The 16,697-nt window shown below is 40.8% G+C and overlaps 1 protein-coding gene across 1 annotated transcript in view; it reads left to right on the forward strand.

Annotated features, from left to right (window-relative positions):
* Window positions 1–13,501, forward strand: part of ZNF398 (zinc finger protein 398) — a 31,879-nt gene extending 18,378 nt beyond the window's left edge. Inside the window, exons 3-6 of the mRNA XM_069461535.1 lie at window positions 889–1,015; window positions 1,553–1,666; window positions 10,335–10,448; window positions 11,727–13,501. Coding sequence (XP_069317636.1) covers window positions 889–1,015; window positions 1,553–1,666; window positions 10,335–10,448; window positions 11,727–12,880 — 1,509 coding nt within the window. The 3' untranslated portion in view covers window positions 12,881–13,501. The remainder of the gene's footprint in view (window positions 1–888; window positions 1,016–1,552; window positions 1,667–10,334; window positions 10,449–11,726) is intronic.
* The last annotated feature ends 3,196 nt before the right edge of the window (window positions 13,502–16,697 follow it).

Raw genomic sequence — 16,697 nt, forward strand, 5'->3', positions numbered from 1 at the left:
CAAATTTTAGGAAGTCAAGCTGGAAAAGTGCAGCTAGAAGTTGAAGACATTGAAAGAGGAACAGACCAGTGTTTGGAAGAAAAGTATACATTTCATGAATGTATCACAGAGAAGAAATGTACAGTCAAGCTAGACAGAAACTGCAGTGAGCTCCATTGCCCAGAAAAATTAAAAATGTCATCATGAAAACAAATTGAAGAGATTGCAGGAGAAAGTGGAAGTCTCAGAGGCAAATAGAGAATTGGCAACAGAAAGCCAGGTATTAAATAGACAAAATGTTCCATTTGAAGAATATGCAAAACTTCAAAAAAGAGTAAAGGATGTACAGAGAAGACATAATGAATTTTGAAGTTTAATTTTGGTTCCTAACATTTGTCCAGCATCAATCCTGTTAGCTTTCAGTCATCAACCATGGAATTATCCTTTCCTCATATGCAGGAGCAATAGCATCAAAGGGGACTAACTCTTTACCTGGCAAAAGACTAGAAGAACTAGAATCAATACAAAGCAAAAAAAATAGAGGAACCTGGATCTCCTAGGGAATGATGTTCTTAGAGAAAAGGCAGTTACAAAGGGGTGAAATCAGAGACTCAATAAAGCTTAAAGTTTTAAAATATGTAGCATTTAGATACTTTATTATTGTTTGCCAAAACACTTGAATGTGCGTCAAGGAAAGGTACCAGCTACATGCTGTATTGCATGAGTGATATTAGGATCATACTAATGACAAGTGGAACATTAAAATGACAGTTTTTGAGATATTTAGAATACTTATTGGCAGCCCTTTGAAATGTGAAAAAATAATAAAAGGCACTAGTTAGGGGGAAAAGATTTATTGAATGACTGAGTTGCAATGGGAGGGACTAATCCATGTGATTGTAATTTTAGGTGCCTGTGGCATTTGATGATGTCTCCATCTACTTTTCCACTCCAGAGTGGGAAAAATTAGAAGAATGGCAAAAGGAACTTTACAAGAATATCATGAAGGGCAACTACGAGTCTCTCGTCTCCATGGGTGAGGCTGAGTGTTGGCACCTTTTGAATGAGATGACAGCTGCTCCAAGAGGGCTTAGAACAGTCCCCTTTCCTCTAGTGTCTTCATTTTCTCTGTCCTCACCTCAGATTCTGGTTCCAAGGCAAAGATGACCAATTCACACTTGCTAAATGGAAATCATCATCTCTCCTTTTGCCAAATTCTAGGACAGAGTGAAGTCCAGGGTTATGGGTGTGTCAGCTGATGGCACCCATGGGTATCCTTCACTTTGAAAGGAGCTTGACTTCTCCCCCTTGAGGCACACTGTGACTCAAGGAGTGGGTAGGCGTGCTCACTTGGCACTTGTGCTTTCCGCACACATTACGTTTCCTCTTACCTGCTTTCCTGAATAGATATCCGTAGTTGGAGGTGGATGGATGGGAAGAAGTGATATGGGATCTAAAAGAAATGCCTTGGGACTGTGGACCTCAAAGCTTCAGATCAGCCTTGATGGCGATTAGTTGTCATCCTCATTTATTTCTTTGTCATATACACTCTCCCTTTTTCTTTCATTCCTAGATTATGCTATGAATCAACCTGATGTCTTATCACAGATTCAACCAGAAGGAGAACAAAATACAGAGGACCAGGCAGGGCCAGAGGAAAGTGAGATTCCCACAGACCCCAGTGAAGGTAAGTGGGAGAAGAGATTATCCACTACTCATCTCCCTTTCCTGGTCAGAGAAGGTGGCTCAGAGAAGCAGAGGCTTCTAGAGTGATTCGGTGCTAAAGCAACTAAACTTTGGATCATTAGGCGTCTAAAAGTATGCAGGAGCTAAGATATACCTTGTCCAATGCATCAATCAATACCACACATCTACGGGTGATTAATTGCACTTCCCAGCAAAAGTACTGAGACCTAGCTATTTAGTAAAGTAAACATGTCCTTACATGATAAAGGAAGCAGTCACACCCATCTGGAGTGAAGTGGCTTGAGGGAGTATCCATGTGACCCTTCAGGAGTGCTGAAGGGACTAGGCATCTGCATAGTTCTTCCAAGGTGTGTGGAACCAGTGGACTCTGAGGATACCCACCTGGACATCATGGATTTTGCCAGGTCTGGGGAGCCAGCCATCACTGACTCTTCCTAACTTTTTGATTGGCAGCTGCTTAATATTGTGTGGAAAGACTACTAGCCCAAGTCCAGTTGTATTGTTTCTCTCATGTCCCACCTTTGTTGTCAGAAAATTCTCATACACTTTTTTTCTTTGTTGGCTAGAAGCTCACAGAAAATTTATCCTCCATACATCTCTCTTAAATGAACTTCTCTTACAACCCACCCTGTCCCATATACACTGTTATCTTTTTTCTAGCATTTTATTATGAAAATTTTCAACTAGAAAAGTTGAAATATTAATATTTTTTTAATGAACACCTAGATATCCAGCACCTAGATTCCACCACTGACATTATACCATCCTTCCTTATCACGCGTATATCCATCCATCAGCTTATTCTATTTTCAGTGTATTTCAAAATCAGTAGAGGTATCTGTACATTTCTCTCTAAATAGTTCAGCATGAATATCATTAACCTAGAGTTCAATATTTTTTTAGGTAAATTTTATATACAATGAAATGCTTAAGTCTTAATTGTACATTCTCCGAGTTTTGAGCAATACATACATCTGTCACACATATTATTTTTAAGAATGTATGGATGATTGCATTTAAGCAATATAGCAGGTCGAATTTGATTAATCTGTATATCATAGATATAAGTAATGAGATTAAAATATCGCCCATAAAGATGAGTGACTTGATTTACAGAGTGATTTATTATTGGGAATATCTCTTTGGTTTACATTACTAGTTACCTCAGCAAGAATAAATGACAATATCATTTTCTTTTTTGGGATGGGTAAAAAAGATACAAGTAATTTGGTTGTATAATGATGTATCAGATTTTCATTTAGCTGCTATTTTATCAATTTGTTTTTACTTTGGTTTTTAAAACTCCATTTCTGGGTAGTCAACGTATATGTTATACTTTAATATATTTTTACTGAAAATTAACAACGTAAGTGTTTGATTTATTTAATACTCTGGTTTTATTTGTTATAGTTTTAGCTTGCATTGGTTGATTATCAATCTAGGTATTTACCAGAACTTGAGAATAGGATTCATATAACATGGGCTGATCAGGCCGGGCGCGGTGGCTCACGCCTGTAATCCTAGCACTCTGGGAGGCCGAGGCGGGTGGATCGCTCGAGGTCAGGAGTTCAAGACCAGCCTGAGCAAGAGTGAGACCCCGTCTCTACTAAAAATAGAAAGAAATTATATGGACAACTAAAATATATATACAAAAAATTAGCCGGGCATGGTGGCGCATGCCTGTAGTCCCAGCTACTCGGGAGGCTGAGGCAGTAGGATCGCTTAAGCCCAGGAGTTTGAGGTTGCTGTGAGCTAGACTGACGCCACGGCACTCACTCTAGCCCGGGCAACAGAGTGAGACTCTGTCTCAAAAAAAAAAAAAAAAAAAACATGGGCTGATCAATATGTAGCATTTAAAAAAAACCAAACTATATGTGTCTGTCCTTTAGTACCTTTATATTTTCCCCTTTTAGGTTTAATTATATATTCATGACTTTTTTATTTTCTTCTTTTTTTTGAGACAGAATCTTGCTCTGTCATCAGGGCTAGAGTGCAGTGGCATCATCATAGCTCACTGCAACCTCTGGCTCCTGGGCTCAAGCCATCCTCCTGACTCAGCCTCCCGAGTAGCTGGGACTACAGGCGTGCACCACCACACCTGGCTCATTTTTTCTATTTTTAGTAGAAACAGGATCTCACTCTTGCTGAGAACCAGTTATTTAGTAAAATAAATATTTACTTAGTTGTATGGCTCTTAAATGGCCAGAGAAACTTTTAGACTTTTAGCATTGTCATTCAAAAAAGAAGGATTAGCTTCTTGGGGTTTCTCAAGTTCAGTGAATATATACTTACCCAGTGGACTGTATAACAACTGCTTATACTTCTGGAGAACTGGCCTATTACTTTTTTAGCTCTCCATAGCTTTTATGGTTAACTATAATATTGTAACAAAAGACTGGAAAAATTCCAAATGCCCATCAGTTGAGAACTCTTAAATAAATAATGTTACAGTACAATTATAAAGAAGAATGAGAAAGATCTGCAGAATATTCTTGTTAAGTGAAAAATCAAAATATAGAATAATTTGTATAGTATGGCACATTATGTTAAAGAGGGGGAATATGAATGAATATACACACACACACACACACACACACACATATAGTAGCCCGCCTTTATCTGAGGCTTCACTTTCCATGGTTTCAGTTACCCATGGTCAACTGAACCCGTGGTCCAAAAATATTAAGTGGAGGCTGGGAGAGGTGGCTCGTGCCTGTAATCCTAGCACTTTGGAGGCGGAGGCAGGAGGATTGTTTGAGGCCAGGAGTTTGAAACTAGCCTGAGCAACATATCAAGACCGTCTCTACAAAAAATAGAAAAATTAGCCAGACATGGTGGCGCATGCCTGTAGTCCCAGCTACTTGGGAGGCTGAGGCAGGAGGATCACTTAAGCCTGGGAGTTTGAGGTTGCAGATTATGCCACTGCAGTCTAGCCCAGGCAACAGAGTGAGACTCTGTCTCAAAAAGCAAAAGCAAACAAGCTAAAATATTAAATGGGAAATTCCAGAAATAATTCATAAGTTTTAAATTGCATTTTCTGAGCAGTGTGATGAAATCTTGCACTACCCTGCTTCTTCCCACCCGGGACTCAGTCATCCCTTTGTCCAGCGAATCCACACTGTATACCCTACTTGCCTGTTAGTCACCTAGTAGCCATCTCTACTGTGGTGGTATAACAGTGCTTGTGTTCAAGAAACTCTCATTTTACTAAATAATGTCTCCAAAGTGCAAGAGTAGTGATGGTGGCAATTTGGATATGCCAAAGAGAAGCCATAAAGTATTTCCTTTAGGTGAAAAGGTGAAATGTTTTAATAAGGAAGGAAAGTTGTATGCTGAGGTTGGTAAGATCTACGATAAGAATGAATGAATCTTCTGTCTGTGAAATTGTGAAGAAAGAAAAAGAAATTTGTGTTAGTTTTGCCGTCCCACCTCAAACTGTAAAAGTTACGGCCACAGTGTGTGATAAGTACTTAGTTAAGATGGAACTGGGATTAAAGGCCAGTACAGCCAGGCACTGTAGCTCATGCCTGTAATCCCAACACTGGGGAAGTGGGAGGATCGCTTGAGGCCAGAAGTTTGAGACCAGCCTGGGTAACAGTGAGACCCTGCCTCTCCAGAAAAAAAGGGCAAGTGCAGGCATACTTCAGGGATAACTCGGGTTCAGTTCCAGACTTCATAATAAAGTGAGTATTGCAATAAAGTGAATTACACAAATTTTTTTGTTTCCCAGTGCATATAAGATGTATGTTTACACAATACTGTAGTCCATTAAGTGCAATAGCATTATGTCTAAAAAAACAATGTACATACCTTAATTAACATACTTTATTGTTAAAAAATGCTAATGATCACCCGAGCCTTCAGTGAGTCATAATCTTTTTGCTAGTGGAGGTTCCTGCCTTGACGTTAATGGCTGCTGACTGATCAGGGTGATAGTTGCTGAAGGTTGAGGTGGCCATGGAAATTCTTTTTTTGGAGACAGAGTCTTGCTCTGTTGCCTGGGCTAGAGTGCCGTGGTGTCAAGCTCACAGCAGGAAATTCTTAACATTAGACAACAATGAAGTTTGCCACATCGATTGACTCTTTCTTTCACAAAAGATTTCCCTATAGCATATGATGCTGTTAGATTACATTTTACCCACAGTAGAACTTCTGTCAAAATTGGAATCAGTCCTCTCAAACCCTGCTGCTGCTATATCAACTAGGTTTATGTGATATTCTAAATCTTTGCTGTCATTTTAACAGTGTTCACAGCATCTTCACCAGGAGTAGATTCTATCTCAAGAAACCACTTTCTTTGCTCATCTGTAAAAGTAACTCCTCATCTGTTCAAGTTTTATCATGAGATAGCAGCAATTCAGTCACATTTTCAGACTCCACTTCTAATTCTAGTTCTTTTACTATTTCCACCACATCTGTAGGGACTTCCTTCACTGAAATACCGAACCTCTCAAAGTCCTCCATGGGGGTTGGAACCAAATTTTTCCAAACTTCTGTTAATGTTGCCATTTTAACCTCCTCCCATGAATCATGAAAGTTCTTAATGAATCCTTTCCAGAAAGTTTTCAATTTACTTTGTCCAGATCCATCAGGGGAATCAGTATATATGGCACCTACAGCCTTACAAAATGAATTTCTTTAATAAGACTTGAAAGTCAAAATTACTACTTGATTTGTGGGCTACAGAATGGATGTTGTGTTAGCAGGCATGAAAACATTAATCTCCTTGTATATCTCCATCAGAGCTCTTGGGTGACCAGGTGCATTGTCAAGGAGCAGTAATATTTTGAAAGGAATATTTTTTTCTGAGCAGGTCTCAACAATAGGCTTAAAATATTCGGTAAACCGTGCTGTAAACAGATGTGCTGTCATTTGGCTTTGTTTTCTTTATAGAGCACAGGCAGAGCAGATTCAACATAATTCTTAAGAACCCTAGGGTTTTCAGAATGGTAAATGAGCATTGGCCTCAAGTTAGTCACCAGCTACATCAGCCCCTAACAAGAAAGTCAGTCTGTCCTTTGAAGCTTTCAATCTAGGCTTCTCTCTAGCTTGAAAGTCCTAGATGGCATCTTCTTCTAAGAGAAAGCTGTGTCATCAATGTTGAAAATCTGTTGTTTAGCATAGCCACCTTCATCAGTGACCTTAGCTGATCTTCTGTATCACTTGCTGCTGCTTCACCTTGCACTTTCATGGTATAAAGATGGCTTCTTTCCTTAAACCTCGTGAACCAACTTCTGCCAGCTTCAAACTTCCGTAGCTTCCTCACCTCTCTCAGCCTTCACAGAATTGAAGAGAGTTGGGGCCTTGTTCTGGTTTAGACTTTGGCTCTAGGAAGTGTTATGTCTGGTTTGATCTTCTGTCCAGACCACTAAAACTTTCTCCATATCAGCAGTAAGGCTGTTATATTTCTTACAATTGCTGTGTTCACTGGCACAGCACTTTTAATTTCCTTCACGAATTTTTCCTTTGCATTCACAACTTGGCTAACTTTGGTACGAGAGGCCTTGCTTTTGACCTCTCAGCTTTCGACATGCCTTCTTCACTAAGCTTAATCATTTGTAGCTTTTGATTAAAAGTGAGAGATTTGCTATTCTTTCTTTCACTTGAACACTTAGAGGCCATTGTATGGTTATTAATTGGCCTAATTTCAATATTGGCCTGAAGAGAGGGAGAGAGACAAAGGAATGGCAGGTCCGTGGACCAATCAGAAAGACACATACAATGTTTATCAATTAAGTCCACTGTCTTAAATGTATGTGTTTAGTGGTGCTTCAATAAATTACAATAGTTACATCAACGATCACTGATCACAGATCACTATTACATATATAATAATGAAAAAGTTTGAAATAGTGCAAGAATTACCAAAATGTAACACAGAAACACAGAGTGAGCACATGCTGTTGGAAAAATGGTACCAATAAAACGACTTGATGTAAAGCTGCCACAAACCTTCAATTTGTTAAAAACACACACACAAAACACAATATCTGCAAAGTACAGTAAATTGAGGTATGCATGTGTACATAGGGCTCAGTAGTGTCTGTGGTTCCAGGCATTCACTGGGAGGCTTAGAACATACCCCATGATAAGGGAGGACTAATGTATTTATTTATATATTTACAAAGAAACAATAGAAGACTAAAAGAAAAACCAGTAAGAATGGCTGCCTATACAAGGAGGGGGGAATAGAGATGTAAGCTAGACCTCTCTGAATATACCTTATTTTATAATTTTGATTTTAGAACCCTGTAAATATTTTGCACAATCTTAAAAAAACACTTTAAAAAACACCTTCTGAAACAACTAAACCTAACTGTGTATCAGGTTGGTGACAAATATGTACAGAAGATTTATTTCAAATAACTTTAAAACATATTTTAACTGTATGTTCCAAGAGGGATAGTTCCTAAAGACTAAAACATGAGAAAAATCTTTCTTACTTTGGTAAATAATTTGGTATCATTTTGAAACATATTTTCAGATAAAGCAAAGATTATGTTAATGTCATTAGTAACCAAGATTTTCAGGATAAGAGAGAAAAGATATAAAAAATAAAAGGATTTTATTTAAGCTCTATAATCTTAAATATGAGTCCGAAATATTGACAGTGCTCTTTTTCTACACATTATATATTTTACAGCTTTCTCCATTGAAAAGACCTAGAAGCAATGATAACTGATTAGGAATTAGCGGCGTTGTCTTAAATCTTATTTCTCAGAAAGATCATTGATTGTGAGCCTAGAGCAGGAAATGTACAAAGTGTGTGTAGGACGGTTTGTTGTACCAGAAACGGAGGAAAGTAGATGTTTGGGGTTGCGCAAAAAGGACATAGAGCCAATCTGCAGGGGTTCCCACTGGACAAAGAAGAGACAATTTCAACATTAAAATGAATAATGACTGCAATGGATTGAAACTAATTAAATACATGTGACATTCTGTGAATTGATAATGACAACAAAAAGTCAAAACCACTTGAATCACATTTGGAGGTTTCTAGAGCACTATCTCATTATTCAGAACATTGTTAAAGAGAAGCATGTAAGTGTTTTAAAAGTCATTTTTGATGAATAGAAAGTTCCTCTTCTGGATGTCTTTTAAGAAATCCTCTTCCTTATACTTAGTCTTTCCCCTCTGTCTTTTTCTTTTTAGGTATGTGTGTGTATATGTGTGTGGAAGAGAACAAAGATAAGGTTGGAGTATGTTTAATACACTTCAGCTTTACATATAGGTCAAAGTAGGAAGTTCGAAAGGCAGCTGTCACATCTGCTAAAATCTGTATTTTTCCCAGTTTCTACACATAATCTGACAGTCTTTTGCCCTTCATTTAATGTGCTTTGGGCACACCTTTAAATTTCAGTGATCTCTAAATGACTTAAAAGACATTGGACAAAACAGTGAGTTCTGTTCATTTTCTAGGAATAAAAACCATGACCTGCCAGCAAGCCCCTTTTTGAGAAATAACTATAGGGTGCTTGAATTTGCTCTCTAGACCTTGCTAACTTGTCCTTTTAGACCAAAAGAAGCCAGATAGGCCTAGGCTGGGATAGCAAGCACAGCTGTGTCTGTGCTGACCAGATGAGGCATGTTGTGTGCAAAGCCTCTGGAGGCTGTGTGTTTTCATTCAAAAAGAATCCCCAAGACCTGCAGGGCTTGCACATACTATTCTTCACTCTCCCAGCATTCAAGAAACAGTGACCTGTATCCTTTAATAGGCAATGGTAATATGATCTCTTGGAAAGAGCCTAGAATTGGGAATCTGAAAGTATGTTTCTAGGGAGTCAGATTCTGTGTTTATTCTGACCTAACTTTGTAATTCTGGAAGTTTATGTGCTTTTTAATTAACATTAAAAGTTGTTTTTGGTCAGTCTTGTTTTTCTTTTTTCTGGTATGTTATTTTAAAGCAAATCTTTGATAATACAGGGTTTCACTGTAAATACTCCCTTATTGACAATATGTTTAACCTCTGTAGGCCTCTCTACTGAGAGAATATATTTCCTGCTTCATTATTTCATAAACAAGCTGTGAGAGAACAAAGTGGAAATATTTTAAATGTAAGAATGCAAACGAAACTAAAGATACTGTTGATTCTAGATTATTTCAGGATGTCATCTCCAAAATTAAAATTGTGATTTGTCAAGTCATTGCACTCCAGCCTGGGTGACAGGGTGAGACCCTATCTCTTTAAAAAAAAAAAAAAAAAGAAAGTGTTTTGTTTTTAAATGGGCACACTGAAAGTAGAAAATCAAGCTGATTATATTGCAGAAAAACACATAAATTTGGTTTTATATGGAACTGGTTCTTTAGAGTTTTTATGCATTTTTAAAAATGCTAGTTCAGTTTTGTTGTTAGTTAGAAATAAATATTTGGTGCCAGGAACGTTGGCTCACGCCTATAATCCCAGCATTTTAGGAGGCCAAGGCAGGAAGATAGCTTGAGGCCAAGAGTTCAAGACCAGCCTGGACAACATAAGTGAGACCCTGTCTCTACTTAATAAATAAATAAATAAACAAACAAATAAATTTTTAAAAAGTGTGTGTGTGTGTGTGTGTCTGTTTGGGCTAAATGTAGTGTTCAGTAAACCAACATGATTATTTCACCTTCTTATTCAAGTTCCTAAAGACCATTCTTTTTTCCCCTACAAATAGAGCCTGGTATTTCAACATCAGATATTCTGTCTTGGATTAAACAAGAGGAAGAGCCTCAGGTTGGGGCTCCACAGGAGTCCAAGGAGTGTGACATATACAAGACCGCCTATCCTGGTGAGTAAGATGTCGAAGAGGTTCACGTCAGATCCAGCTCGTGCCAGGACCGACTGAAGAAGCAGCGGATGAAATGAGGTTGTAGAGGCAAGGTTGTGGGAGAAGCATGACATGCTCAAATAAGCTAGAAATGAAACCAGAAGATCACTAAGGTAACTTCTGAGTGAGGAAATACACTCTTATATACAAATTAGAATTGTCAGAGGAAGAAAAATAAGTACAAACAAAATGGACCAAAAGTATGAGGGTCAAGAAAGACAGAAGAACATTTGACGATCATGTAGAAAGGGAAGAACAAAAATAGGGAGTAGGTGGGGGGGACAAGCAAGGGAGACAGAAATGCCATCAGAGAGGTGCACATGGGATGTTTGGAAGAGCTCTCCCTCGGGGAAAGGAAAAAATGATGACGGAGAAGAAACAGAATTATCTTCCTTCTAAGATATTTAGTGCCATTTATATTTTGCCATTTGATTTATAGAAGAGAATCTCAAGGTCAGAAGGGACCCAGTTTTTTTTTAGTATCGTCTATACCCTGTGTTTTTTTTTCAACTGGGAAATGCAAATGAAAAATAAGACAGTTTCTGTTCTTGGAAAAAGTTACACTGGGGACATACACATCAATACTAAGCATGCTTATTGTTAAATGTCAAGGGTGAGTGGGATGGGTGCTTATATAAAAGAAATGAGAAGTTTCAAGAACATGTATCCGTTTTAGTTTAGGTAGTTAGACAAGGCCTAAAGAAGGATGTAAAGCCAGAATTGGGCCTTAGAAGATTGGTGTGGTACGGCTGAGTATAATTTGGGAAGAGGCAGAAGGGGAAGCATTCTGCAAAAGGGAGGACAGAATGAGCAAAGGGGCAGAGCAGAAACGTGTGCTCTGTTTTCAGGGAATGTAAGGATAGCTGACTATAGTGAAGGGTTTATCTGATAAACTAGAGAGGAATAGGAGTAGGTAAACTTGAGATTTTAGGCTTTGTCACAACAGGCAACAGAAAGTTCTTGGGCAGAAGTGAAACATAATGACAGCACTGTCAGGAAGACTGATGCCAAGGCTTTTCCTTTTCTAAACAGGGAGCATCGAAGAGGTATAATGTTAGATTTTCTGGTGATTTGCCACAGCGACTACGGATGCCTTGATTATTATCACAGCCCTCCGCTGAGTTTCCTATCTGAGCCAGTTAAGAGCTTAGGGCAATCTGTTAGAGCTGGGTAGGAATGCATGAGAGAAGCTGCTGAGACAGTTGTTGACAGGTATAACTCTTGAATCCTTTCTTTCAGACGAAGAGCTTGTCATCAAAGCTGAAGGCCTTGCTCCAGCGTCCTTGTGCCCCGAGGTTCCAGTCCCCTTCTCTTCACCACCAGCAGCAGCAAAGGATGCTTTTTCAGATGTGGCTTTCAAAAGCCAGCAGTCTGCATCCATGACACCTTTTGGACGTCCAGCCAGTGACCTGCCTGAAGCCTCTGAGGGACAAGTGACTTTTACTCAGTTGGGGAGCTACCCCCTCCCACCTCCAGATGGGGAACAGGTATTCTTATGCCACCACTGTGGCAAGAGTCTCAGCCAAGACATGTTGCTGACCCACCAGTGTAGCCACACCGGGGAGGACCCCTTACCCTGCGCTCAGTGCCCTAAGCACCTTACTCCACAGGCCAACCTCAGCAGCAACCCCCAGGACCACAGCAGTGAGACACCCCCCACCTGCCCACACTGTGCCAGGACTTTTACTCACCCATCAAGACTCACCTACCATCTTAGGGTTCATAACAGCACTGAGCGCCCTTTTCCCTGTCCTGATTGTCCCAAGCGCTTTGCTGACCAGGCCCGACTCACCAGCCACCGGCGAGCTCATGCAAGTGAGAGGCCCTTCCGCTGTGCCCAGTGCGGTAGGAGCTTCAGCTTGAAAATTAGCCTCCTGCTCCACCAGCGAGGTCATGCACAAGTGCGGCCTTTCTCCTGCCCTCAGTGTGGCATTGACTTCAATGGCCACTCAGCCTTGATCCGCCACCAGATGATCCACACAGGTGAGCGTCCTTACCCATGCACTGACTGCAGCAAGAGCTTTATGCGCAAGGAGCACCTGCTCAACCACCGGCGGCTGCACACGGGCGAGCGGCCCTTTAGCTGTCCTCACTGCGGCAAGAGCTTCATCCGCAAGCATCACCTCATGAAACACCAGCGCATCCACACCGGGGAGCGGCCCTACCCCTGCTCCTACTGTGGCAGAAGCTTCCGCTACAAACAGACACTCAAAGACCACCTGCGTTCAGGCCACAATGGAGGCTGTGGGGGTGACAGTGACCCATCCGGACAGCCGCCTGACCCACCAGGTCCCCTCTTAACTGGGCTCGGAGCATCTGGCCTAGGTGTTAACACTGAAGGTCTAGAGGCCAACCCGTGGTATGGGGAAGGGAGTGGGGGGGGAGTTTTGTAAATATAAATCTCTGTGGCTTCATGGTGATCTATGGGCAGAAAATCCAAGAGAAAGCCTATGGCCCATCCACCACCCACAGTAATTATTATCTGGCACATCAGTGAATTTGGGGTCCTATACGCTTGACTAGAGACATTGCCTGTGCTTTGGAACTTCACAGCATTACAAAAATACCACATTTTGAAACCCAGAAAGACCTGGAAAAGAACCCAGCATCAACATCTTTTCAAAGATACTGCAAAAGCAAAAGTTATAAGAATAATACAGAGAGGTTGGAAAGCAAGATTTGACCTCTGGTTATTCTATGATCACAGGATAACAGATTGATAATAGATTGTGTCTCTAGGTTGAGACAGGTGGATGGGAAGAGCCTCCAAAGCTTGAAGCCCATCGTGAGGCATGAGAATGTTTAACTAAAGCCTTTCATTAATTCCTTGATAGGTAAGATGGTTGTTGAAGGAAGGTGCTTAAGCCGCTGTCGATGTAACTGCCTCCTCTCTAAAAACCAGCCACAATCTGTTCACATGCCTGTTTGGCTGCCTTTCCCTGAAACATGATAACTCAAGACTATCTTCCTAGATTAATTCTTCTAATACATTTTGTTTAATTGGATGAACAAGAAATCTGACTTTAAAAGCTTATAAGGAGAATATTTCCTCATTTTACTGGCTTGATTTGAAGCATTCTTACTGGCATTTAAACTACTGGAAACCTTTGCCATGATTCTAGTTAAAAAATTGATTGTAGTGTTCTCAGCCCCAGCTTTAAAAGCTGGAGATCCCAGAGAAATAGGTGACATAACAGTGACAGGACAGCCTAAAATTTGTGCCTACACCGTGTTTCGAGAGTCATTTACATCAAATTCTTCCTTATCTTTTCCAAGCCAGAAAGCTGGCTTTTCCATTCCTAGTGTCTGGTATTCTTGGCAGTCATCGGCAACAAAGATCATAGCACTTTCCAGAACCATTACGGAGTTTCAGAAAGTGCCAGCAGATTCTCAGCTTTCATTTCTTCAGTAGTGAGAGGATAACAGGGTTGCAATGCAGCTTTCTTGGTCCACCAGAGAGAGCGTATGTTCACCCTTCTGGCTGTACCCCACTGGCAGTAGACAGACTGAGGAACTTCCTAGATCACTAAGTGCCCTGCATAGACAAAAGCAGCCTGTTCCTGCTTGTTTTGCTTTTAGGGACCTTGACTACTGTGTGTTCTTTTCTTGAGGTATTTAATCACCTGGGAGCATCTGAGTGCGGTTTCACTCCTCAGTGTGAGACCCGCAACTGGGTATAAGTCACCTTCCCTTTACAGATCTCAAATTTTCATCTGCGAAATGAGGCTGTTGAAAGGAAAAAAGGAAAATTATTCTTTAGAAAATCTTGTGATACATTCCTTCCCCTGCCAAAATCCTGTCTCTGTCTTTGGCTTCTGTCCAGGTAAAGCCAAAAACAGCAAAATCAAAGCAGAGAAATTCTTGCTGAAACTTGACTGAAATGAATTTAATATGTTGTTTTACTTCTGCTTGGAAGCCTGAGATAGAAGACAGGGAATACAGAAGCCCTACATCTCGGGCAGAAAAGTTGTTTGTTCCTACACTCTCTCGTTTCCCCTGATTCTTCCTAAGATGCCTGGAACAACGTCTGGAAATACTTAGGATACTTTCTTGATGAAATGATAAGGAAGGGACCCATTTTTTTCCTTATCACCTAGCCCAACCTTCACTCTGCCTAGTTATGCTTAACCACGCTAGGAAAAGGTGTTAGCCCAGCTAGCTTTGCTTCTGGGAAGGCTCTGTCTGAACATGCTGCTTTTTAGGATAATCCCATTTATAAAACATTTGCTCTGTGACAGTCACAATACCAGGGACCATGGGAGACATAGGAAATGTGTGTGAGACCTAGTCTGCTGTCATAACTTACAGTCTAGATGACTGGTTTAGAAGACAAATGATGAACAGAACCCCTGGATTCTGGATTGAGAGCTTTCTAGCCAGAATCTGGACTTACACTATGGGGAAATTTGGGGGCTTCTGGCTTCATTGGTGACCCACTAGGAACTTGAGTGTGAGATTCAGCTTGGGTTTGCACCTTGATTTCCCCCAGTGAAAATAGAGAAGAGTCAAAGTATGGTCTTTGGTGTTGGGCTCCCCTTTCTGGGTGGATTCAAGCATTTTCCAGGGTGTGGTGGAGAAAGGATTCTTATACTGGGTGAGATGTGGGACTAGGTAACACCTAAAATTCTTTTTTACTCAAAGATTTGGCAAGGACACAGCTTTTAAATGAAAGAGACTTGTGGGTTAGAATGCTGCGGATATATTCTAGAGCCCCTTCTGTAAGGAACTGTAACCAGTAGGGACCTAAATTTGGCAAATAGTGGACATAATTCAAATACCAGTGAAGGAGGAGCCATAAAGCTGAATGGAAGCGAATGTGTAAGGTCATCCCAGAAAGATGGGAGTAGGTGCGCACCTGTTCCTCAGCCCTGGCACAAAGTACAACTATTGCACATGTTGTTCTTTTCCTCCATCAGTCCCCTACCAGGTAGCACTCCAGGCTTGCTATAAAGAATGTTTGCTTAAGATTCAAAAGTGGGTAAATAAAAAGGATCAATGGAAAAGATAATGTAAAGTCTAACAGGAAGGTTTTAGTATGTGGAAAAGAAACTCTTGGCCCATGAAGTGCTACTGAGAGAAACCATGCATTTAACTCTGTAGTTAAAGAAGTACCCGAGGACTGGTTGTCCTGCGCAGACAAGATAGGAAAGAGGAAACCCCAGAAACGTGCTCTGGATCTGTCCACCCTCTGGACTAAGAAGTCTGCACTATCACACATAGGCACCATCTCCCTGGAGTGGATCCAGGTATTGACTGTAACCAGACTTATTCTTTGCTTACTAGGTTTTTCATCATCACAATTGGATGATCCTCTGGTTCAGCCACCTATCTTAAAAGGAAGTTGGTTGATTGTCTAGAAAGTGAAAGAAGATAACCTTGATCCTTTTCTGTTGAACATTTGATATTGAAGACACCTTAGCTGGACTCTAGAGCAGTGCTCTCCGTAACTTCCCTCATCATTAATAATAAAGTCTGCAAAGTAGTGTTTAGCATAGAACTTGACACACAGGAGGTTCAGTACGGTGGCTATCAGGAAAGACTTTACAGGGCCAACCAGAGGGGGCGAGAAAGCCAGGCTCAATTTGAAGTGGAAAGTGTCAGAACTGAGGCTGCTCTACAGAAGCACATGGTCACTGGATGTCTCTGCTTGTTGTCTGCCGTCATCTTTTGCTTCCATTTAGCCTGTTCTTCTATCTCTTCTGTACTTCTTGGCTTCTGTAAGTTTCTGTGTGCCATGATACCATATGGCTCTGATTCTCTTGGTTTTTCTTAGTTCGGATTCTATAGTGGGGAATCTGGCCCAGCTCCTCTTTCTGTACCAGGCCACAGAAGTTGCCAGCCAACCTTTGGATTGGCTGCCCTTGGAATATGTATATGTTCATCCTGGTTCAGTTGACTAGAGTTAGGTGTGAAGGTCCTGTGGCCCCTGCACCAGGATCTGTGGGCCTGTAGATTCACCTGGGAATGGGCAGACAGTGACATAGTATGGCATTTCTAGTACTACCAGGATAGAGAGACTCTCTGTTTAACCTGTATCAGGGTTCCTTAAAAGACTTCTACTTCCTAAATGCTATCATAGGCCAGAGCATATTGTCCCTTGCATAAAGGACCTGGAAAGTGGTGTTTATGTATCGTGGAGAAGGAGTCATTTGTCACTTCCTAGAGTCTTACTCCTCCTCTCTTTCTGGACCTGCTCCAGTTTCTTTTTAA

This window comes from Eulemur rufifrons, chromosome 29 (genome assembly GCF_041146395.1).
Source record: "Eulemur rufifrons isolate Redbay chromosome 29, OSU_ERuf_1, whole genome shotgun sequence".
Classification (NCBI taxonomy): Eukaryota; Metazoa; Chordata; class Mammalia; order Primates; family Lemuridae; genus Eulemur; species Eulemur rufifrons.